The following is a 24673-nucleotide window of genomic DNA, read 5'->3' as shown; positions in this document are numbered from 1 at the left end:
AGGCCAGCATGCTCTGCACCCTGCACCCAGGCCTGCTCCACAGCGTGGGGACCCTGCAGGCTGATGGTCTGCCTCTTCCATGCCCTTATGTCCACTTACTTAGACGTTATTTGGTGTCTCTCAAAAATGTCTGATTTATCCTGAAGAGCCTTTCAATGTCTTGCTTTACACTTAGCATCAGAAAGGTGCTTCTTATGTAAACACAAGTGAGCATCCCTGATCCAAAACCAAAATGCTGCAAAATCCAAAACTTTCTGAGTGACTATATGATTGCTCCAGGTGGAAAATCCTACACCAGGAGCCTAGTTTCATGCACAAAATCTTCCTAAAATGTTGTGCAAAATCGCCTTCAAGCTATGTGTGGAATGTTCATGAAACAAGTGAATTTCACATTTACACTCAGGTCTCATCCCAAAGATAGCTCATTATGTGTATGCAAATATCCCCAAATCCAAGAAAATCTAAAACCCAAGCACTTCTGGCTTAACATTCTGGATAAGAAGCCTTCATCCTCTACTCTGAGCTTTCATTTTCCACTGCTCGCTGCTCGCCCCCCGCAGAGTGGACTCAAATCTGCACAGGCTACCTTGGTAAGCCACTAACTCCACCTGATCACATATCCTTGGATTTCCGGAACAGAGCCACAGAATTCCACTCAACTCCAACTGCAGTACCTTCAATTCCATTTTCCTCTTCCCATCTGTGCCTTCCCCTCAAGGTCCTGCTCTCGCTGCACGCCAGCTAGCACTTCCTACTGTCCACGTATTGCTGTCGTGGTCAGGGACCTGGTGGATGGCCTGATGCTGTATCCTTATCGCAGCTGCTCTTTGGGTTCTCCAGTGTTTCACTCTCAGCCAGTGCTGCGTTCCTGGACACTGCCCTGGGGTGGGGGGTGCACCGTCTCCTCCTGGCCACTGCTCCATCACTTTTGCTGGGTGCTGTTGAAGTTGTGGCCTGACATCTCAGGAGATGCATCTCTGTCTTCCACACTTTCCCGGTGGACTGTGCTGTCCACGTCCAACAGGATCAAGAGTGTTTCTTCCTCTTCTGTTCTCTGGAAGACCCTCAAGGAAGGTGGAGTCAGTTCTTTCCAGAACATTTAGCAGGAGAGCTCCTGGACTTACACCCTTCTCTATGAAAAATATTTCTTATTTTTTTAAGTTATAGGACAGTTTGAGTTGTCTATTTTTTCTGTGTGACATCTTCATATTGTTTCCCAAGAATCTGTCAATTTGTCAAGACTTTCCAAATTTATCACCATAAAAATGTCATAAAACAACATCTTGGAGTTCCTAAAATAACATCTTAGAAAGACACACAGGGTGTTGGGGACCCATACATGATCACAAACCCCTTCTGTTGCTATGCCATGCCATTCTGTTGGGCACCTGGAGGTCTGCTGTGCCACAGCCCACCTGATTGATGATAAGACTCCACAGTGAAAGGAAAGTAAACTGGGCTCTTAGACTCCCTGTGAGTCAGTCAGGGAGGCAGACACACACGACTCACTAGGAAGGATCCACTAGCTGTTAGAGCTCTGCTCTAACAGCTAGTGGATCCTGTTACAGAAACTCAACTTTAACGAAAACTGATGTAGCTTCAACTAATGTATTCCTTTGCAGTTCTAAATCTGTAAGTCAAATTCCAAAGTTAAATTCTGATATAGAACAGTGCTAACCAAAGAAAAAAAGAAAACAAACTTTCCCTTGAAGGCCCACCCTGACTCCAGGGGCAGCCCAGACATGGCTGCCAACCCTCTACCCACACACACTGCAGGAAGGCCCAGGCCTAGAGGTTGCCCAGCGGTGCACAGAGATCTCTGCCCTATGAGAAAGGGCATAGGAGCATCCCAGATACCTAAGGTCAGTCTTGAGATAACACCAAGACTGACCCTACCTGGCATCAATTAAAATGTCCCTCACCAGCAACTACCCATGTGGTGCTGGGGACAGCATTAAGGAGCAGCCAGATCATAGGAGGCAGAGGAACATTCAGCGTTCCCTGGGGAGACACCTGATCTATCAGAGGTTGCAGGCCAGAGGGAGCAAAACGCAGACAGCAGAGAACATCAGCAGGGGCAGGGCAGCGTTCAGGGTGCTAGTGCACCCCACGCGAAGTTATACTCCAAAGTGAGGGGGTGGGCAGTCCTCTCCCGCAACTACCAAGCCCAGCTACATATGAACAAGGAGGGAGGGAGGAGGGGCACGGCCGAGCACAGAAGTCTAACGGAGAGCACAGGGCCTGTCACCAAACAAGGCAAGGTGCTGTGCAGGGACTCACCTGTGACGTCCAGGCGGAAGGAGACCCTCTGGCCGCCGGCCTCACAGCTGTACTCCCCAGCGTCCGCCTTGCCCGCCTTCTGCACCACCAGCTGCCGCCTACAGCCAGAGGCCTCCACGCGCACCTGGGAGCTCTGGCTCAGCTTCTTCCCATCCTTGTACCACGTCACCTCTGTCTGGGCCTGGACCACCTCGCAGCTCAGAGTGGCACTCGCCCCCGCCTGGACCTTCACCTCATTGTGTGCCGGCTGTCCCTTGGCAAACACCACCTTGGGCTCTGGGGACAGAGGGAAGGGACACACAGTTCAGAGACACTGTCCAGGACAGGAAGCCACATAGGGAAGGACATCTGGCTGGATGGCTAGGGCAGACCCTTTGCAGGCCACACCAGCTCATACCCTGGGGAAGCCTCACCACCCTCAGCACAGTAGAGGCATCCCCTTCTCTGCTCAGAACACACCCAGGACCCACAACCCAGGACCCACAGAGCCCTGTGTGGTTCTGGGTTTCCCCGTACACACAGCATGATGAAGCTTATCTTAAAATTAGGCACAGTAAAAAATTAAAAACAGTGCCTAATAACAAAAGCAAACAATTATGAGAACACATTGTAGTAAAGCCTGTGGTTTGGGGGCCATTACTTGAACATCAGACTGTGACACTCTGACTACATTGACCATGCCACCTGATGACTGGCCAGTGGGCAGGGGCTCATGCAGCATGTACACACTGGGCAAAGGGCTGGTTCTTATCTGTGGGATGGAACAGGAGGAAAACCTCCCACATTAGGTCAGGGTTTCCCACCAGATTTGAGTCACAGACCATGGCCACACCATTCACAGGAGGGGAGGCTGCTCCAGAACACCAGAACTCCAACGTGCCCATGTGCCTTGAACAATTCCACACACCCTGCGATGGGTGAAATACCCATTACCCCAGTTGGGAAATTCAGACCTCTCTCACTAGTGAGAACTAGCCGGGGTGCAGGTGAGGGGACGTGGAGGGCACCAGAGCATCCGACAGAAAGAAATGCACAGACACGACATCTGGTCCACATCAGACCTCAGGGAGAGCCAGCGTCCTGCACACCAAGTAGAACCTGGAAGGCTCTGGGTAGACTCTGTGGTGTGACTGGTGATTGGAGAGTGGAAACCCCAATAGGGGTTCATAAAAAGCCCTCTCCCTGTGAGCCATTCCCAGCCAGCTACTGTCCCCCAGTTAGGAAGATGGAAGCTGGAGAGATGAGATCTAATAGGAAAACATTTCACAGGAATGTCCATCTGGGCCAGTCTCATCACCTCCAAACAGGTACCACAGGACTCACCTGTGACGTCCAGGTGGAAGGAGACCTTCTGGCTCCCTGCCTCGCAGCTGTACTCCCCAGCGTCCACCTTGCCAGCCTGCTGCACCACCAGCTGCCGCCTGCAGCCAGAGGCCTCCACACACACCTGGGAGCTCTGGCTCAGCTTCTTCCCGTCCTTGTACCACGTCACCTCTGTCTGGGCCTGGGCCACCTCACAGCTCAGAGTGGCGCAGGATCCCGCCTCAGCCTTCACCTCGCTGCGTGCCGGCTGCTCCTTGGCAAATACCACCTTGGGCTCTGGGGACAGAGGGGAAGGACACACAAGTCAGGGACTCCAGAACACACCCAGCCCTGTCTCACAGCCTAAGCCCACCCCAGGGATGGCTGAGCAGAGGGTCCATCATGAGTAGAACATTGCATGGCCATGCCTAAGTTCTATCCTACGCATGACCAAAGCTGCAAACTCCAAGGCTGGTGGGTGGACAGCTGGGCAGCCTGTCCTCATCAGAGCCTAAGCACTTCCTGATCCACTCTGATCCTGCAGGTAACTGCACTGTCACAGCCCACAAGGCCACCACAGCCAGGCCTACCTCCTGATGCCACCACCCTCCCAGCCATTGGGAATAGACCATGACCCTTCTCTCTCCCTGGGACCCCAGCCCATCAGTGGCTTCCCAGCTCTACCACTACTCAGGGGGCACAAAAGCAGGGGGAGGCAGACACAGCAGCCCCCAGCCTCGCAGCTGTACCCTGGCGTCCGCCTTGCCCGCACCAAACCAGAAACCCACAGCTTTGTTGGCCACAGCTACCAAAGGAGTGCAGGAGACCAGACTGCCAGTGCTGGCCAATCAGCAGAGACCTCAGAGCCTGTGCAAGCCAATCAGCAGAGAGTCAAGTGCCAGCCAATCAGCCCAGAGCTCAGTAACAATGTGGGCCAGTCAGCAGACAGCTCAGTACCAGATGGGGCAAATTAGCACAGAGCTCAGTGCCAGCCAATCAGCAGACAGCCAAGTGCCACTGTGGACCAATCAGCAGACAGCCAAGCGCCAGTGTGAACCAATCTGCAGACAGCCAGGTGCCAGTGTGGACCAATCATCAGAGAACTGTCATCCTGAACCAATCAGAAAAAAACCAGCACTAGGCAAGTCACTGGGAGAGAATCTAGCACCAGGTGGGCTATCAGGAGAGAGGCTCTGAGCCCCATGTGGCCCCTACCCAGGCTCAGGGACAGGTTACAGTGGGGAGAGGAAGGAGATGGGGGAAGGACAGATGGACATGCAGGATTCCAAAGGGCCCAAGCAAGGGCTTCTGGAGCTCTGGGCCCAGCAAGCAGGCTCGGGCAGGTAGAGGGAGCCCCTGCCCCTGCAGGACATGGTCTCCAGTATCAAGCAATCCCTAGTGCCCAACTCCACCCAGAGCTGGGCCACAGATGCTGAGGCCCAAATCAGGAAGGACACAGGCCTCACAGAGCTTAGGCTGCCATAGGTGCCCTAGAGTTACCGCCCTCCCTCCATTCACCCAACCCCAGCATCACCCACCTGTGATGTCCAGGCGGAAGGAGACCCTCTGGCCTCTGGCTTCGCAGCTGTACTCCCCAGCGTCCACCTTGCCTGCCTGCTGCACTACCAGCTGCCGCCTGCAGCCAGAGGCCTCCACGCGCACCCGGGAGCTCTGGCTCAGCTTCTTCCCATCCTTGTACCATGTCACCTCTGTCTGGGCCTGGGCCACCTCGCAGCTCAGAGTGGCACTGGCCCCTGCCTCGGCCTTCACCTCACTGCGTGCCAGCTGCTCTTTAGCAAACACCACCTTGGGCTCTGGGGACAGAGGGGAGGGATACACAGGTCAGGGACTCTGTCTATGGCAGGAAGCCACCTGGGGAAGGACCTCTGGCTGGACAGTTGAAGACAGAACCTTCTGCAGGCCACACTAGCTCGTGCCCTGGAGAAGCCCAGCACCCTTAGCACAAGGGACCACAGTGTGTGACACAGCCTGCCTCTGCTGCATGGGGCTGTTCCAGGTGGGAACACTGTGACAGGCCCCAGCACAGAGTCCTCCAGGGAGGAACTACAGAGCCTGATGCTGCACCTGCCCCTCAGTGACAAGGAAGAGTCTCCCCAGGACCATGCTGGGTGTGTGTCTCTTGGCAGGTCCTGGGAGGGCCCAACTGCTGCCTGCTCTGAACTGTGGGCTGCTCCTCAGGGAGCCTAGGCCACCGTGGCTCCTGTACCCACTGAGGCTGCACAAAGCCAAGCACCTGTGACAGTTACTGGTGCTTTAGGTGTCTGCTCAAATCTTCTGCCCACTTATCGTGGGGCCCTTCTGTCTTCATTGGAGGTGCTCATGTGTGGGGGTGGTAGAGAGTTGGCTCTTATTTATTTTGTGATTTCTCATGGCCTCCGTGCCCTGTTCTGTCTCGCAGGTGTCTTCCTAGGAGCCACTGATTCAATTATGTTGCATTCAAATAACTCTCTCTTGCCCCAGGGTTAGGGATGGAGTTGGGTAGGCACCTGCCCCCCACGTCTCCATCAACTGTGTGACACACAAGGTGTCTGTGGCTTCAGCTCATGAAGCCCTGACCCCCTGGAACATGTGGACCACACCCAGTGTCATTCCATCTTTCCACGCATTCAAATGGTCCAGTCACTATGAAAACATCTTTCTCTACCTCTCACACAAACACAAGGCAGAAAGAAACAGGAGAGGGCTGGCGATGGTAGGCCTGGTTCTGAGTGCCAAGCAGTGGCTCTGTCTTGACCCCTGGCCTGTACGGAAGTGTCCTGTCCACCTCACAGCCTCTCAGTGCCTTTCTGGCCCCTCCAGTATGTGGTTGCTGCACTTGTCCTTTGTCTCCCACTGGCCCTGCCCCCAAATGACCCTTGTTTGGATTTTGATTATTAGTAAATGTCTTTGATTTTTTTAATTAATTTTTATTCATTTATTTAGCCCTGTTGACTGTCAAAAAAAAAAAAAAAAAAAAAACAATTATGCCCCCAAACCTTAAGATCCTTATTAGAGGTAGAACTAGGAACGTGACCGGTTTGATGCGTTGTGAATTTTCTGAAGTTTCACTTCTGCTGTCACCTGTGCATGTAGGTAAAGACGTGTTTTCTGCCCGTTGTCGTCTATGTGATGACCATGCCCAGCCGCACCTCCAACCCCGAAGTTCTGTTGGCTCCTCAACTGATGATCATCACCTGTGAACTAATTTCTACACTCTTACACCTATGCTGTCCACTTTTCTTTCCCCTTGCTCCTTGACAAAGGTGCTGGACAAAGGTGGTGACAGTGACAGTGGCCTTCCAGGCGCCCCTGACAGGTGCCCTGGTGTTCTGCACCCATCCTCAGCTGAAGAAAGCTCCATTCAACCAGGCTAAGTGCGTCCGCTGATCTCTAGATTTATAATGTTGGACTTGGTCCAGCACCTTAGCTGGGAAAGCTGTGCTGGAGCTGGTGCTTCCAGGCTGCCCTCCTGCCTGCTGCTGAGGGGCTGGCCAGTGCTCCATGTCTATCCTCCAGAGTCTGATGGCTGGTCTGTGCACTGACCCCCACTTTCCTTGTCAGGTTCTGGCCCTGCTGCTCCGTGCTCAGCTTAAAATGACTCACAGAGGAGTCTTCTTGCTCTACTCATGATGGCAATCTCCACACATGTGGAATAATTATTTCCATTAATATCTCATATATTTTACCAGAAAATTATCAAGCTTAGATCTGGTCACTAATTCCATTTATCTAGACGCCATAGGACGACTGCAGATTTCTGTACTTTCTATGTCCATTTTCACTGTTTACTAGGAATAAGCCAAATGACCAAGCCTGTCAATCTGTCATCAGAGAGCACACTCCTGGAAGCCACAGGAATCAGAGCTGGCGCCACCTACAGGTTAGCTGGCCCTGCAGCCCACCCACCCTGGGACCCTAGAGAGAGGAAGATCACTGAGCTTCTCAGGCTTCTCCACCGAGGCCCGCACACTCCAACCACAGAAGGTGGGCAGCTGCTTGGCCACTAATGCACTGCAGAGCCTGCTACTGTGGCAGAAGCTGCTCGCTCCTTCTTGTTCCTACATTTCTGCAGGGCAGCTCTGACCTAGTATGGCAATGAAAACTGTGGACAGCATCTGGCATAAGCACCATCAGCCTCAGTGCCAATACCTGGTTCCTCTGGAAACAAGCAACAATGAGGTCCCTTGATGTCACTGCACATAGAAAACAAGATAAAACAGCTCCAGGCCCATGGGAGGAAGGGTCCACACCAAGAAATCGACCATGAACAGCTCACTCCTGTAGCACCTTAGAGCATGACCTACAGTGAAACTTCCACCTCATTAAAGTTCCGCGATATTCAAGTCTCCCTCTGACCAGAGCCAGGTGACACACATCCTGAGAGGAAGAGCTCACACACTCAGGTGACAGACACCTTGGAATTCAGGAACCCAAGCACAGGCAGAGCCAGAGTCTCAGATACCAAGGAGCACCAGGAAGGTGCTGGGTGCTAGGAGGCATGGCCAAGGGTCACTCCATGAGACACCGTGTGCACAGCCCTGGGCCCTCTCCCACCTGGCCCACTAGGGCTCCCAGCAAGCACTGGGGACAGGCAACAATGAGAAACTAGACAAAAGAAAGCCACAGACCTAGGCAAAAGATCTGCAGAGGTCACATGCCCTACTCATTGTCACCTTCATGCAGGTTAACTTGGAACTCAGAGGACTCACCTGTGACATCCAGATGGAAGGAGACTCTCTGGCCCCCGGCCTCACAGCTGTACTCCCCAGCATCCACCTTGCCCGCCTGCTGCACCACCAGCTGCTGCCTGCAGCCAGAGGCCTCCACACACACCTGGGAGCTCTGGCTCAGCTTCTTCCCATCCTTGTACCATGTCACCTCTGTCTGGGACTGGGCCACCTCACAGCTCAGAGTGGCACAGGCTCCCGCCTCAGCCTTCACCTCACTGTGTGCCAGCTGCCCCTTGGCAAACACAGCCTTGGGCTCTGGGGATAGAGGGGAAGGACACACAGGTCAGGGACTCCAGAACAGACCCAGCCCTGTCTCACAGCCTGAGCCCACCCCAGGGATGGCTGAGCAGAGTGTCCATCATGAGCAGAACATTGCATGGCCATGCCTAAGTTCTATCCTATGCATGACCCAAGCTGCAAACTCCAAGGCTGGTGGGTAGACAGCTGGGCAGTCTGTCCTCATCAGAGCCCTAAGCATTTCCTGATCTACCCTGATCCTGCAGGTAACTGCACTGTCACAGCCCACAAGGCTATCACAACCAGGCCTACCTCCTGATGCCACCACCCTCCCAGCCATTGGGAATAGTCCATAACCCTTCTCCTCCCTGGGACCCCAGCCCATCAGTGGCTTCCCAGCTCTTCCACCATGCAGGGGGCACAAAAGCAGGGGGAGGCAGACACAGCAGCCCCCGGCCTCGCACCTGTACTCCCCGGTGTCCGCCTTGCCCGCACCAAACCAGAAACCCACATCTTTGTTGGCCACAGCTACCAAAGGAATGCAGGAGACCAGATTGCCAGTTCTGGCCAATCGGGACAGACCTCAGAGCCAGTGAAAGCCAATCAGCATAGAGCTCAGTACCCCTATGGGCCAGTCAGCAGAGAACTCAGTGCCAATGTGGACCAATCAAGAGAGACCCCAGCACCAGGCAGGGGGGAGAGCCCAGCACCAAGTAAGCCATCAAGAGAGAGGCTGTAAGCCCCATGTGGTCCCGTCCCAGGCTCAAGGACAGGTCACAGTGGGGAGAAGGAGGAGATGGGGGAAGGACAGATGGACATGCAGGATTCCAAAGGGCCCAAGCAAGGGCTTCTGGAGCTCTGGGCCCAGCAAGTAGGCACAGGCAGGTAGAGGGAGCCCCTGCCCCTGCAGGACATGCTCCCCAGCACAAACAACCCCAGTGCCCAACTCCACCCAGAGCTGGCCACAGATGCTGAGGTCCAAGGTCAGGAAGGACACAGGCCTCACAGAGCCTAGGCTGCCACAGATGCCCTAGAGTTACCACCCTCCCTCCATTTACTCAACCCCAGCATCACCCACCTATGACATCTAGGCGGAAGGAGACCTTCTGGCCTTCGGCCTCACAGCTGTACTCCCCAGCGACCACCTTGCCCGCCTGCTGCACCACCAGCTGCCGCCTGCAGCCAGAGGCCTCCACGCGCACCTGGGAGCTCTGGCTCAGCTTCTTCCCGTCCTTATACCACGTCACCTCTGTCTGGGCCTGGGCCACCTCGCAGCTCAGAGTGGCACTCGCCCCCGCCTGGGCCTTCACCTCGATGCGTGCTAGCTGCCCCTTGGCAAACACAGCCTTGGGCTCTGGGGATAGAGGGGAGGGACGCACAGATCAGGGACACAGTACTGATATCAACCCATCTGACAGGACTAAAGCTTCAAGCTCCGTGAACTGGGTCCTCAATGAAGAGACATCATGTGTCCACTCCCATCAAGCTTGTGTTCACAGAGCATTTCCTGTCTCAGAGGTCAACTTCTCATGTTGGCCATGTCCTGAGCCAAGCGCGATCTGAAGTTGGAGGGAAGAGGCTGGACCATCAACTCCCGGTCCCTGGTTCACTGTCTGCCTCGGGACAGTGGCTGCATTGGCAGGTCCTGGCTGTTCATTACCACACTCCAGGCTGACACACCTTTTCCTCTACAAACCAATCGTGACTTTCACTTCAGTGTGAGCCCACATCAAGGTATTGGCTCCACAACCTCAGGTGTTCCCATTTCCACCCAACCAGAACACACCAACTAACCTACCCAGGGGCCACACACACACAGCAGAACGGGGGCAGCCGCTGCTCTGACCCCTGTAACATGCTGCCAGGGCCTGGCCTCTGGTTGTTCAAGGACCAAGTCAGTTGTGCACGTGTAGCGGCAACACATGTGATGGTCCTGTGGGACCTTGCGGCACCCCACTGACAGCCTTTCTCAGAGCAGGCCCACAGCTGAGCATGCTGGGGTTGGTCTCCTTCCTCCAGCACAGAGTCTGTGAGAACCGCCACGTGGACGCACAGGCATTGGTCTCTGTGCTGGGACAGAGTTGTGCTGCATAGCGCCTTGAGGGATTCCCTTACTCTTGGGGCTTGTTGGGGCTTTTTCCAGGATGGGGATACAATGAGGAAGGCTGCTGTGGATGTCCATGGCAGCACAGGATGTGCATGGCCTTAGGAGACCTCTCAAACAGGGCACCAAGTGGCACTCTCAGCAGTGCGGGCAGCTCCCGTCTCCAACCTCCGAAACCTCAAGGGTCTTGAACTGTATACGTCCCACTCCAACTGAATCATATGCCCCCTCACAGCACTAGTCTCCATCCCTGTCCATTTCAGCATGTAAATATGCTGAAGAGAGTCCACACGGTGGATGTGATGTTCACTGACTCACTGGTCTCCACGGCTACCATTTGTGGAGAACTCAGCCACAGACAACTACAGACCTCAGCAGATGCTGCCCCAGTCAGACAGAAGGCTGTGCTCCCATAGCACTTTCAGAAGGGGAACACAAAGGCAGATAAAGCATGGACACCAGGACACACTCTCCATGAGATCAGTTAGGACGCCATGCAAGTAAAAAGACAAATATGCTAAGCAAAATTAGCCAATCATGAAGAACCAAAGGCCAAGGAGGAGAGGACTGAGCAGGAGGTCCCACACTCTGTGAGATTGGTCAGGACGCCATGCTGGAGGAGAGGACCGGGCAGGAGGACACACTCTCCGTGAGATCAGTCAGGATGCGATGCTGGAGGAGGGGACCAAGCAGGAGGTCCCACACTCCGTGAAATTGGTCAGGACACCATGCTGGAGGAGGGGACTGAGCAGGAGGACACACTCTCCATGACATCAGTCAGGATGCCATGCTGGAAGAGGAGACTGAGCAGGAGGTCCCACACTCTGTGAGATCAGTGAGTGCCCTAAATTGGAGGAGGAGACTGGTGATGCAGATGCAGAGCCAGGGAACACCATGGTCAGAGTGATATTTGGGGACCCTCAGCCCTGGTGAGTGCCAAGGATCATCCTGCAGCAACAGACATGGCATGAGCACGACGGTGGACATGTGCGCCTAGCAGTGTGCTTCAGAGCAGTCCAAGGAGTCTGGGTGTGAGGAGGCAAAGTCCTGAGGGAGGTATTCTCAGAGGTGTGCTCACACTGGGCCCCTGTTTGTCTTTGCTTCTATGACAGAACAGTGAAAACCCATGCAAAGGGCCAGGTGCAGTGCAGCTCTAAGAAAGAAGGGAGCCAAAGATGCAGGGACTTCTCACACAAATAGAATAAATCTTGAGATTGAGGAGCCAAGCCCCCAAGGAAAAGAGCAGTAGAGAATGAAGCCCACTTTTGAGTCATTTCCAATCCAGACTTTGAGGAGTTTGAAGCTGCGTGGGGGCAGGAGGCTACAGAGCTGTCATGGTTCGTTTTGTATTGCTAAAATATATGGCTGAGGCCAGATGTTAGAAAAGAAAAGATTATGTAGCTAAGACCTGCAGGTCCGAGGCTATGGTGTGGCACTGCTATAGCTCTAAGGAGGCCTCATGGCATCCCAATAGCAAGAGTACGTGAGGTGTCATTGAGGCACCAGGATTCTTAAAACAACCCTTTCTCACAAGAACCAATGCATCCCAAACATCTTGCCCAACACCTGCAGGTAAGTAATGATCTGGTCACAAAACTGAAAGCCATTACCTGACCTCCTCCATGAGACAGCGTTCATCCGTTCATGAGGGTGGAGCCATCTCATAATAGACCCACCACCTCAAAACACCAGTGCACTAGGTACCAAGCCCACACACAGACATCCGAGATACAACACATCGGAACTACAGCAGAAGAGAAGCAGAAAGCCTCTGACAGTTAGTGTGAACATTTCAGCGTCTTGCTTTCCTAAAGAAACAATGGTTACAGCTGCTGGTAACCTAGGAAAGGGCCATAACAGTACCCTAATCTTTGGAGAAATCCATGGAGGACTATGCCCAGGATCAGGCAAACCAGAGCTAAAAGACCCTGATCAAACTGCAACTCAGCCTCGAGTCAGAGGATTCTGGAATGTGTCCAAATGGGTCAGTGATCCTCCACCTGCCTAGAAGAGCAAAGAGGAATCCTCTCTCTGAAGCAAGACAAAGTCATCCATATTCAACATCTTTTCTCATATAATGCCAGTTAATTGAAAATTATTTGAAATGCCAGGAACTGGCATAAATATTATCAAACCTCCCCCCACACACACACACACCCAAATGCCATGCTAGAGGAAAGGTGATCTCAGTTGTTACAGCTATTGGACAGGCATATAACCATGCTTAGTAGTACTGAAAAAATAAAGATAAGAAAATGAATCAAATCTGGCAACTTACTGGAGATAGAGTTCACTGGTAGAATGTGGGCTTAACATGTACAAGACCCAGGAATTATGGGGTGACTTCCACTACAGAATCTCAAACCTTAGAATCCATAAAAAATTGATGAAGTGGAACTTATGAAGCATAAAATGCAATAACTCAAAGTAAACTCACTTTTGGTGAGACTGACAAACAATTAGATATAGCAGGACATGATATTAGTAAATTAAAAAACAGGTCAAAAGAAAATATCCAGGTTAAAGCAAAGAAAGAAGAAAGGATTATGAGGCAAAGAGAGGATATACATGTAAAAAACATGCAAATGTCTAACAGAGCCAAACAGGAGTCCTGAAAGGGGACACACATGGAACAGGACAGCAAAGGCCAAGTACACCCACAGCTGATCAAAGATATAAGCCCACAGATTCAAGATGCTCAGCAACCCCCACTGGGATGAATACAAAGGAAACCATATAAGTTTCATCAAGGTCATGCTGCAGAAAATCAAAATTGAAATGAAAAAGTCAAAAGTAACAGAAGGAAAAAAAATACCTGACTCTCAAAGGAACCATAATACCTAATGTGAAAATATTTCAAAGTACAATATGGAAGCCATGACTTGCCCTCCTCCAGGAGATAGTGTTCATCCATTCATGAGGGTGGAGCCACCTCATAACAGACCCACCACCTCAAAACAATGGAATGGCCTCTTTAAATAGGAAAAAAGTAAATAGTAAGCTCAATTCATAGTAGCTAAACTATGGAATCAACCTAGGTGCCCCTCAACATAAAAATGGATAAAAAACTATGGTATATATACAAAATGGAATAGTACTCAGCCTTAAAGAAGAATGAAATGATGTCATTTGTCAGTAAATGGATGAAAATAGAGACAAATATGCTAAGCAAAATTAGCCAATCACGAAGAACCAAAGGCCAAATGTCTTCCCTGATATGCAGATGCTAGTTCACAATAAGGTTGGGAGGGGTGAGATAATTTGCACTAGACAGAAGGGAATGAAGGGAGAGCAGGCGGTATGCAGGTAGAAATGACAATAGAAAACCCTTTGTTCCTACATGATTACATACAACCAAAAGAATGAGAAGTTTTACTCCATTTATGTATGATGTGTCAAATGCATCCTACTGTCATGTATACCTAATTAGAACAAAATTTAAAAATTTAAAAGTCTTCAAAATAAAAAAATATATATAAGTGTCTCTTAAAAAAAAAAAGTAACTGCTGAACTATAATTTGATACCCAGAAAAAAGATCCCTCAGAAAGAGATCTTGTTTTCATACAAGCAAAAGGCAGGGACTCTATATCACAGCAGTCCTGCTACATAAATAGGGAAGCCGGAGTTCTTCAAGCACACACACACCCCTGATGGTGCAAATCCTTACTAGACAAATCTTAGCCAGGTATAGAGCTTACCTGAGCCTTATCTTAAAATAGGTATAATCATAATCCTTCCACATAGAGTTGTTGTAAAGTGTAAGCAAGTAAAAAGACAAAACAACAGTCAACAAATTCCAGGTCTTCAGGGTGAATTTCCAGTGGCAGGCCATAGTGGTAGGGAAGCCTTGTGAGAATAGGGGCCAGCAGTAGCACACACCCTAACTTCCTGACACTTATCCCCAGCAACACAAGGAAAAGCCTCAAGAAACCCACCTGTGACGTTCAGGCGGAAGGAGACCCTCTGGCCCCCGGCCTCGCAGCTGTACTCCCCAGCGTCCGCCTTGCCCACCTGCTGCACCACCAGCTGCCGCCTGCAGCCAGAGGCCTCCACGCGCACCTGGGAGCTCTGGCTCAGCTTCTTCCCATCCTTGTACCACGTCACCTCTGTCTGGGACTGGGCCACCTCGCAGCTCAGGGTGGCGCTGGCCCCCACCTGGGCCTTCACCTCACTGTGTGCCAGCTGTCCCTTGGCAAATACAGCCTTGGACTCTGGGGACAGAGGGAAAGGACACACAAGTCAGGGACTCCAGAACAGACCCAGCCCTGTCTCACAGCCCAAGCCCACCCCAGGGATGGCTGAGCAGAGTGTCCATCATGAGCAGAACATTGCATGGCCATGCCTAAGTTCTATCCTATGCATGACCCAAGCTGCAAACTCCAAGGCTGGTGGGTGGACAGCTGGGCAGCCTGTCCTCATCAGAGCCCTAAGCACTTCCTGACCCACTCTGATCCTGCAGGTAACTGCACTGTCACAGCCCACAAGGCCACCACAGCCAGGCCTACCTCCTGATGCCAACACCCTCCCAGCCATTGGGAATAGACCATGACCCTTCTCCTCCCTGGGACCCCAGCCCATCAGTGGCTTCCCAGCTCTACCACTACTCAGGGGGCACAAAAGCAGGGGGAGGCAGACACAGCAGCCCCCGGCCTTGCAGCTGTACTCCCCGGCGTCCGCCTTGCCCGCACCAAACCAGAAACCCACATCTTTGTTGGCCACAGCTACCAAAGGAATGCAGGAGACCAAACTGCCAGTGCTGGCCAATCAGCATAGACCTCAGAGGCTGTGCAAGCCAATCAGCAGAGAGTCAAGTGCCAGCCAATCAGCACAGAGCTCAGTAACAGTGTGGGCCAGTAAGCAGACAACTCAGTACCAGATGGGGCAATTTAGCACAGAGCTCAGTGCCAGCCAATCAGCAGATAGCCAAGTGCCACTATGGACCAATCAGCAGACAGCCAAGTGCCAGTGTGAACCAATCATCAGAGATCCATCATCCTGAGCCAATTAGGAAAAAAAAAAAAAAAAAAAACAGCACCAGGCAGATCATTGGGAGAGAGCCCAGCACCAGGTAGGCTATCAGGAGAAAAGCTCTGAGCCCCTTGTGGCCCCTTCACAGGCTCAGGGACAGGTCACAGTGGGGAGAAGGAGGAGATGGGGGAAGGACAGATGGACATGCAGGATTCCAAAGGGCCCAAGCAAGGGCTTTTGGAGCTCTAGGCCCAGCAAGTAGGCACAGGCAGGTAGAGGGAGCCCCTGCCCCTGCAGGACATGCTCCCCAGCCACAAACAACCCCCAGTGCCCAACTCCACCCAAAGCTTGGCCACAGATGCTGAGGTCCAAGGTCAGGAAGGACACAGGCCTCACAGAGCCTAGGCTGCCACAGGTGCCCTAGAGTTAACACCCTCCCTCCATTCACCCAACCCCAGCAGAACCCACCTGTGACATCCAGGTGAAAGGAGACCCTCTGGCCCCCGGCCTCGCAGCTGTACTCCCCAGCGTCTGCCTTGCCCGCCTGCTGCACCACCAGCTGCCGCCTGCAGCCAGAGGCTTCCACGTGCACCTGGGAGCTCTGGCTCAGCTTCTTCCCATCCTTGTACCATGTCACCTCTGTCTGGGCCTGGGCCACCTCGCAGCTCAGAGTGGCACTCACCCCCGCCTCGGCCTTCACCTCGCTTTGTGCCGGCTGCCCCTTGGCAAACACAGCTTTGGGCTCTGGGGACAGAGAATAGGAGAATTCAATTGATATCAATAAATGAGGGCTCACCTTCTTGTCCTCAAATTCTGGTGCCTGTAGGATCCATTCATTAGCCTAAGTTGGATCTTCTTCCTTATACAATGCACACATTGGTGACTCTTTGGCCATCTTGTGGACGGTAAGCTCTCTGAACATGCTTTCTGAAAATTCTTCGTTTACCTCATTTTTTAATGCAGTTGAGCTGGGTTTGGGGCTCACGGCTGACCGGTGACCCTTACAACTTGGAACACAATGTCATCATGTCTCTGCTTCTCGTGCTGCTGGGAATTCCCTCTCAATGAGGAGAAGCTGACGAACACATGTGGAAGGAAGACCCAGCTTCCTAGACCGACAGGCCCACAGAGAATGAACATAACTGTCCCCTCCTCATGTCCACTACCTGGAAACCCCCTATCCTTTCAAGGTCAGGTGCTGACGTCCCCTCCTGTGTAACAGTTCCACCAGCATCTCTTGTTGTTCATGAAAAGAGGGTTTCCACACTACAGAAGTCCATCACACTGGTGGGACCAGACACACAGACTGGCTGATTGTACCCCCGCCACCTCACACTTTGTCATCTAATAGAGACTTTTGCCTTAGGGACACCTCTCTGAGATCTCAACGCAAGTGTGCAGAAACTCTCAATGCCCTGGACTGGATTTTAAAGTCTTTTCTTTTAAGAAATACATCCACATCCACCTTATGTATGATTCTGTTGTTGTGTCTGCTGAGATTTGAGGGTATCCCCAAGGTCACATGTGCCCTGTGGGTTAGCAGATGGAGGGCCCACCAAGAGCTGGCCTGGTGGGAACCCCAGGGATGGACGGAGCCCAGGAAGACCTGGGGGAACCTGGCGGGATTCTTGGCTCTGGAGGAGGGTGTCACAGAGAGGTGAGCCCCACCACACTTCTCTGGCTCCTGTCTGGGGACGTGACCCCTCCTGCTTACAGGCTTCTCTCACATGGTACTACCTCTGGAACCTCCAGAGCCACAAGCCAACAACCTCCTTCACGAAAATGTGCCCTGGCCTCAGGGACCGTTTTGGTGTCAAAGACTGGACCAAAACAATACCCAACCTGTCTTCAGAAAAGGTGCAGGAAAGCCCTGTTTTCCTATCCCTCATCCACCACCCCTGGGGACCTGGTGGCCAGGACAGACAGGACCACAGCAAGAGGGCTGGACACCCCACCATCCTCTTAGACTCAGGACACAGCTATGGATAGGGCTTTTGGGGCAATGGTCAGCCTCCACCCACCCACTGGCTCTTCCCCCTACTCTGTCCCTCATGCTCAGAGCCAGGCCCACAGGAGAGCAGTCAAGACACCTGTCCCCCCACAGCCACTGATCTCTGCCACAGCCCACATACCCACACCCAGGTGGCTCTCCCTTCAGCCTCCATGGCCTGCCCATTTCCTGTGGCATTGCTGCCCTCCTCTCGCCCTTGGTAGAACTCCTTGGCCCCACAACACTCTCTGAATCCTGCCTGTTCATCTTCCTCCATGAGTGAGACCCCCTAGCTCCCCAGGAGCGGCTCACATCACCCTCTTCCCACAATGACATCCCATATTTCCCACCACCCACCATCGCCCACCACCCAGCACCCACAAGGTCCCAGCCAGGCAGCAGCTGCCTCTGTGTGTCCCAGGCAGCCCAGGCTGGCTCATGGACAGTCCCAGTTCTCTGTCATGGCCAAGAAACACAGGAGGCCTCCGTTGCTCTGTGACCTGGCCAGCTGAAGGCTTCCGTGCAGCCTTGAGCCGCAGCAGGGCCTTGGACTTGCAAGGATGGGGGAACTTCGAGGCTCAGCAGGCAGATGGGGCCGGCCCCGGTTCCCGCACTTCATTGGAGCTGTGCACCACAAGCTCACAGTGGACACCAGGGGACCCTCAGCCCTGCTCTCTTCTTGCAGCCCTCTCAGCATTGGTCGCTAACCACGCTGCACTTTGTTTTTCACTTAGAACCTAATGAGGACAAGACAGGATGGTTTGGGCCGTCCCCAGTGAGGACTGGGAACCACACCTCAGGAAAACTCCATATACTGCACCAGCCAGAGAGATCAGCTCTTGGCCTGACCACTGCCAGGTGGAAACTGCACTGTGTCCTTGAGCAGCCTGGACTCCACTGGGGAGAGTGTCTACACCTCGACCTGCCCCTGTCCACAGCCCACCCAGGTGCTCCCTGTCCTACACCCCTCCCAGCCTTCAGTCCACCTCGGGGAGCCCCTCCTCCTCAGACCTGCTCATATCCACAGCCCTCCAAGGTGCACCCTGCCCTGCACCCCACCCTGTCTGCAGTTCACCTTGGGGAGCCCCTCCTTCTCAGACCTGCCCCTATCCACAGCCCTCCCAGGTGCCCCCTGCCCTGCACCCCTCCCAGCCTGCAGTCCACCTCAGGGAGCTTCTCCCCCTGATCTCTGCGTGTGCTGGAGCCCAGTCCACTCTGCCCTACCCCTGAAGCTCTCTGCAGCCTGGGTTCCTCTCCATCTCCTGATAACCGCCTGTCCTCAGACCTGGTCTCTCCAAGTTGAAGCACTGCAGAGCCTCCTGCCTTTCTCCCTGTTAATAGTCTAAGTTGTCACCCTCCTTGCCTACCCCCAGGAATCACAAGGCCACTCCCTTTCTTGGCCTCTCCAGTTGCTCCAGGGTTTCCCCAGAAGAAAGGTCACATGCCTTTCAAATGTACTTCCAGTTCCAAACCTGAGTTGGTGTGTTTTCTGTTCTGTAACAAAATGCCTGAGGCTTCACTGTGTGGAGAAAGGAGCTCTATTTAGCTTATTATCACAGCTTTGGAGGTTGAAGTTCCAAGACTGGGCTACTCCTGGTGAGGGCACCTTGCTATGTCACATTATGGAGGAAGTGTGGAAGTAAGGAAGGCAAAGAGGTTCCGGGGTCAGGCTCGCCCTTCAGGAACAACCCATCTGGAAACAAAATCACCCTGGGAGGCAGTGCTAACCCTCCTGAGGGACACCCTAGTGCCTAGCCACACCCACCACTCCCACACTCAGGAGCCTGGGGACAAACCCCTCCTAAGGATAGCAAAGCTGTCCTCAAAGTCAGGGCATAATGCCCACAGGCGCAGCTGGCTCAGAGCACTGGCCTCTTTGGCCAGCAGGAGGGCGACCCCTGCACATACTGGACCCAGGCCCACTCCCTGCAGTTGTCTTCCTGGCCATTGTGATAGACCCAACCTGATCTTTTCTTAAAATTGGGAGCAATCTCGCCACAAAGCCATGAAAAGATAATTTCAGCTTTACTATAAATTACTGCAAATTCTGAATCTGCTTGGAATGCCTGCCCGAGCCTTGAACTCACCCATGCTTGGCTCTCTGACCAGATAACAGCCTTCTCTGAAACTTTAGTGACACCTCATAAATATTGGCCTTCCCTGGCCTGACAATGACCCTCTCTGAGGCTCTAATGGTCCTCATAAATTCTGATGTTGGGGCCAGCAAAAAATGTAAACTACCATTAGTGTGATGCTTGTCAGAGTTCTGTTATCTGTAACCCCCCTTTGTGTAACTTTCTGGGCCATAAAGCTGGGCTGCAGGAAAGCTGGGGTGCTGTCTTGTTCCCACTGTTTTGGGAGAGAGAGGCAGCCCGGCTGGTTGAAATAATAAGCTTGCTTTAATTTGATTTTAATTGGAGTCAGTAGTCTTTTCTTGCATCCTGGCCTAACAATTGGAGCCCAGGTGGAGACCCAGCTGAGCACCTGCTTGCCTTCCCTCAGGGCATAGCACCTGGCTAGTGTCACCTCTTCCTGTGACTTCGCAACCACCTCCAACAAACACCTCCAGACCCAACACGAGATGCCCTCCTGGACCAGCCTGTCTCAGGCTGGAACTGGCCACGTCCTGCTGGTTGACAGCCAAAACACACACAGCCTCTAGTGTAGGGCTTCCCCAGGTCCTCCCTCACGTTCAAGGTTCACCTTACAGAGAGTCACAGTGGACCTCAAGGGGAACCTGGTCCCTCTGGAACTCCCAACCACTGTGTGTGTGTGTGTGTGTGTGTGTGTGTGTGCGCGCGCGCACGCATGTGTGCATGACTATTCACAAGTGTGTCTTTAAATGTGTGGATGCACGTGTGTCTAAGTGCCTGCATGACCTCATCCATGAGTGTGTGTGTTACTGTGCAGTGTGTGGATGAGGGTGTAGATCTGTGCGTGTATGTTCGAGTGTGTATATGTGTTTAAATGTGTTATGTAAATGTGCACATACTATGTGGGCATATATTCACATGTGCTGTGTACTAGTGTATGGGTGTGGCATGTGTCTGTGTTATGTGCCTAGTGTGAGGATAAGGCACGCGTGTGTTATGTGAGTGTGTGTGCATGCACATATGGGTGTGTCGGTCTATGTGTCAGGGAGCACATGCAAGTGTACATGTAGCTGTGTGTGTGTTGAAGTGTGTGTGTATGCATGTGTGTAAATATGTGCGTGGCCACCGGATTGCACAATCTAAGGAACGTAAGACCGGCTGGACATTCAAACACTCCTCCGCGATATCAGCAAACAGTGACTTCTGAAAACTCTCTCCTCCTCCAAAGCAATGAAAGTACTAGAGGAAAACAACTGGAATTGACCTTTTCAGAACTCTGGGAATTACCCAAAGGACTGCAGAAGTCTGGGGAGTGTGACTCCAGGCAGACAGCTGAGGCCGGGGACAGCCATCCCCTGCCCAGGCTCTGAGGGGCTTGGAGGCGACAGGCCAGGCAGGGCCGGTGGGGGGCACTGCGGAGACCTGTGGCTGTTCTGCTGCCTGAATGCAGAGCCCTGGAAACTCCACTTGCAGGGCTCTCATGGTCAAGGTCCCCCAGGGAAGCAGCCTTGCCCCCAGGGGGGTTCACTGGACTCTAGGTGGCCGAGGCAGTGGGGAACAGGGAGCAGAAGACCGGAGGGGGCCCGGCTGAAAGGTACCTCCACACGCCTGCCACTCACGCCTGGGGAGGGTGGACTGCACCAAGGGCCCCTAAAGACCAAGCACCTGGGCCTCGGGTCACGGCCCAGCCACACGGGAGGGCACATGGCTTCACAGCAAAGCGCGGCCAACACACTCGGGCCACGGACCTCGAGAGTCTCCCCATACCCCGTGGCATTTCAGACCCACAAGACGCGCAAGAAGCAGGGAAAGCAGCCATGCGAGATCACCCCTAGGCGGCCCCCACCCGCCTCGGCAGCTGTGAAGCCCACCTCAGTCCACCTCCGGGAGCCCCTCCTCCTCAGTCCTGCTCCTGTCCACAGGAGGACCTGAAGGAGACCACTCCAGGGGCCCAGCCTGGGCGGCCCCCACCTGCCTCAGCAGCTGCCCTTGAGAGCACTCCAGAGACGTGAAGGCCCAGAGGGACTCACCTAGAGGGCATCCGCACAAAGAAAGTGCTTTTTAAAGGAACTAATAGATTTGAAAAGTACAAAGGATGAAATTATAAAAACACTGCAAGAGGTTCCACATGGCCCATCTGAGCAGGCAGCAGGCGCCAGGGCACAGGCGGCAGCAGGAGCCAGGGCGCAAGCGGGCAGCAGGCCTGGGGGGGCGGGTTTCCACCCTTCACACACAGGACCAGGAACAGCTCCACCCAGCCTAGAGGCTCTTCTGCATTACCCAGCAGTCTGGAAGTAGGTGGGAACCAGCTGAGTCACATGCCCGGGGAGGCCCGTGTAGACCATTTAAAACCCCACAAAGCAACAGTAAAGGCAACAGCCTGGCTTAAAAGCAGGCAGAGAGACCAGGGTGCATCTCAGTGGTAGAGGTTGCCTAGTGAACACAGAGCCCTGGGTTCCATTCCCAGCACCACTTCAAAACAAATTAACAAACAAAAAAACAGGCAAAGAGAGCATTCAAGAAGATTTTTTCTCCAAAGAAAATAGCCAATTAGCAAATGAAAGAAAATGTGGCATATATACATAATGGAATAATACCCAGCCATAAAGAAGAACAACTTGGGCTGGGGTTGTGGCTCAGTGATAGAGCGATCACCAAGCATGTGTGAGGCCCAGGGTTGGATCCTCAGCAACACATAAAGATAAATAAATAAAGGCATTGTGTCCATCTACAACTAAAAAATATTTTAAAAAAATAAAAACTTGACATTCGCCAGTAAATGGATGGATCTAGACAAGTTATGCTAAGTGAAAGAAGCCAGTCCCCAAAACCAAAAGTCAGACCTTTTCTCTGATATGTGGAAGCTAACCCACAATAAGTGAAGAGAGGGAGATTAAGAAACAACAGAATAGAAGCCCAGTGGAGTAGACAAGGGGCGAAGGGGAGGGAGGAGAACTGGGGCAAGGAAAGACAGTGGCCGAACCTGATGAACCTTCCTGTGTGCGTGTGTGGACATACCACGAGAGTCTCACCTTCCTGTCACCCACAAGAAACTGACTTAGAAACAACCATAGGTCAACGGCAGAAAGATCAAGAGCAGAAGTGGGAGGGGAAAGAGAGGAGCTGGGACTCACTGTCGTGTGTGACTAAAAAGGACCCTAAAATAAAATAAAGATGCTCAGTGTCATTAGTCAGTAAGGAAATGCACACCGAAGCACAAGGAACACCACTTCTCACCCAGTGGGGAGGCTGTCCGGCAGACAGACAGGCAGACAGCAAGAAGCCTTGGCGACCCAGGGTCCACTCAGCCAGCAGCCCCTCTCTCTTCCCTGGAGGCTGACCCTGCCTTGGTCTTTCAGGGACCAGCCAGTCAGCAGTGGGCTCAGCAGCGGGCAAGACTCAGCCCCTCAGAGACTCCAGGACCTCAGGAGCAGACACCAGGAACCGGCAGAGACCAAACACGCATCTCACATCACCACAAGCTCTTCCTGGCCAGACGGGAAGGAAGGGACAGGAGCTCAGTTCCGCAGCAGCCAGGCTGACCTCCGGCAAAGAAACAGGGCCATGGACCAGACCACCACCGAAGAAACCAAGTTCCTCCCACAACTTGGAAGAGGAACCAGCAGAATGAGCCAGCCAGAGACACAAAACACAGGACCCAGCCACAACATGCCCAGAACTGACAGAATTGTGCACCACTAAATTCGTGCCATTTTAATCCACTATGTTTGTGACAATTTATTACACAGCACTGGTGTGCACGTGATCACGCACGTGCACGCGCGCGCACACACACACACACACACACACACACACACAAAACTTGATACATACTCATTCCATATTCTTTCTGCTTTTAATGTTAAATGTGATGGCTGGAGCTGTAAAAGCCATCTTGGGACCATAAGACAGCAAGTATCCACCCTCCCCCTGCCCCGAAAAAAAAAAAATTCAGAGTGGTAAAAAATTAACATGTAAGTCCTTGGAATAGACTGTCAAAACGTCTCCAATGGGTCCAGCCTCCCTGAGTCCACAGCCTCTACAATGGGATATGCTTCTCCCATCCCAACAGTCTACTCTGTGTCCTTGGGATTAGGCTGGCATTAAGCTTCTCTGACCAACAGAACTGTACACAGTAACATTCTGACCTGCAGAAGGTAGACATTTATTAGCTTTGTGCCTCTTCCTGAGCCTGGAGTCAGTCCAGCCAAGGCAGAAAGAAACCAGGGCTCTCCACAGAGAACCCCACCCAGGATGAGAGCTGCTGGGCAGCAGTGACCAAAGGGAGACAGGGCTGCAGACACAGAAACGGCCAGCCACGCCACAGGGGGAAAGAAGTCCCTGTGCAGCGAGCCAATCCAACCACAGCCCAACGGGGAGCACCTGTGTTAGGCCAGGGGAACCTGCCACCACAGGCCCAGGTGACTACCGTGGCTTCGCTCCAACTGGTGTTCTGGGCCTCTGAGGTTCAGGGTGACCAGTTACTCGGAAGGAGAGGACAAGTTCATACAGGCCCTGGATGGCCCATGATGAGGACATCCCTCCACGCCCATCCCATGTTGTGACCAAAGTCCTTTCATCAACTCACCTGTGACGTCCAGGTGGAAGGAGACCCTCTGGCCCCCAGCCTCGCAGCTGTACTCCCCGGCGTCCGCCTTGCCCGCCTGCTGCACCACCAGCTGCCGCCTGCAGCCAGAGGCTTCCACATGCACCTGGGAGCTCTGGCTCAGCTTCTTCCCATCCTTGTACCATGTCACCTCTGTCTGGGCCTGGGCCACCTCACAGCTCAGAGTGGCACTCGTCCCCGCCTGGGCCTTCACCTCACTGTGTGCCAGCTGCCCCTTGGCAAACACAACCTTGGGCTCTGGAACAGAGGGAAAGGACACACAGGTCAGGGACTCCAGAACAGACCCAGCCCTGTCTCACAGCCCAAGCCCATCCCCAGGGATGGCTGAGCAGAGTGTCCAT

At 53.1% G+C, this 24673-nt stretch overlaps 1 protein-coding gene across 23 annotated transcripts in view; it reads right to left on the bottom strand.

Annotated features, from left to right (window-relative positions):
• Positions 1–24673, bottom strand: part of Obscn (obscurin, cytoskeletal calmodulin and titin-interacting RhoGEF) — a 130841-nt gene that overhangs the window by 95614 nt on the left and 10554 nt on the right. For 19 of the 23 annotated variants that reach the window (XM_077802198.1, XM_077802203.1, XM_077802204.1 and 16 more), the window contains exons 10-17: positions 24294–24569; positions 16091–16366; positions 14590–14865; positions 9628–9903; positions 8292–8567; positions 5121–5396; positions 3604–3879; positions 2281–2556 (exon numbers count right to left, since the gene is read on the bottom strand). In XM_077802198.1, coding sequence (XP_077658324.1) covers positions 2281–2556; positions 3604–3879; positions 5121–5396; positions 8292–8567; positions 9628–9903; positions 14590–14865; positions 16091–16366; positions 24294–24569 — 2208 coding nt within the window. The remainder of the gene's footprint in view (positions 1–2280; positions 2557–3603; positions 3880–5120; positions 5397–8291; positions 8568–9627; positions 9904–14589; positions 14866–16090; positions 16367–24293; positions 24570–24673) is intronic. The other 4 variants (XM_077802218.1, XM_077802216.1, XM_077802212.1 and 1 more) reach the window with 4 other exon arrangements.

This window comes from Urocitellus parryii, chromosome 1 (assembly GCF_045843805.1).
Source record: "Urocitellus parryii isolate mUroPar1 chromosome 1, mUroPar1.hap1, whole genome shotgun sequence".
Taxonomy (NCBI): domain Eukaryota; kingdom Metazoa; phylum Chordata; class Mammalia; order Rodentia; family Sciuridae; genus Urocitellus; species Urocitellus parryii.
This window is presented reverse-complemented; position numbering and strand designations above follow the sequence as displayed.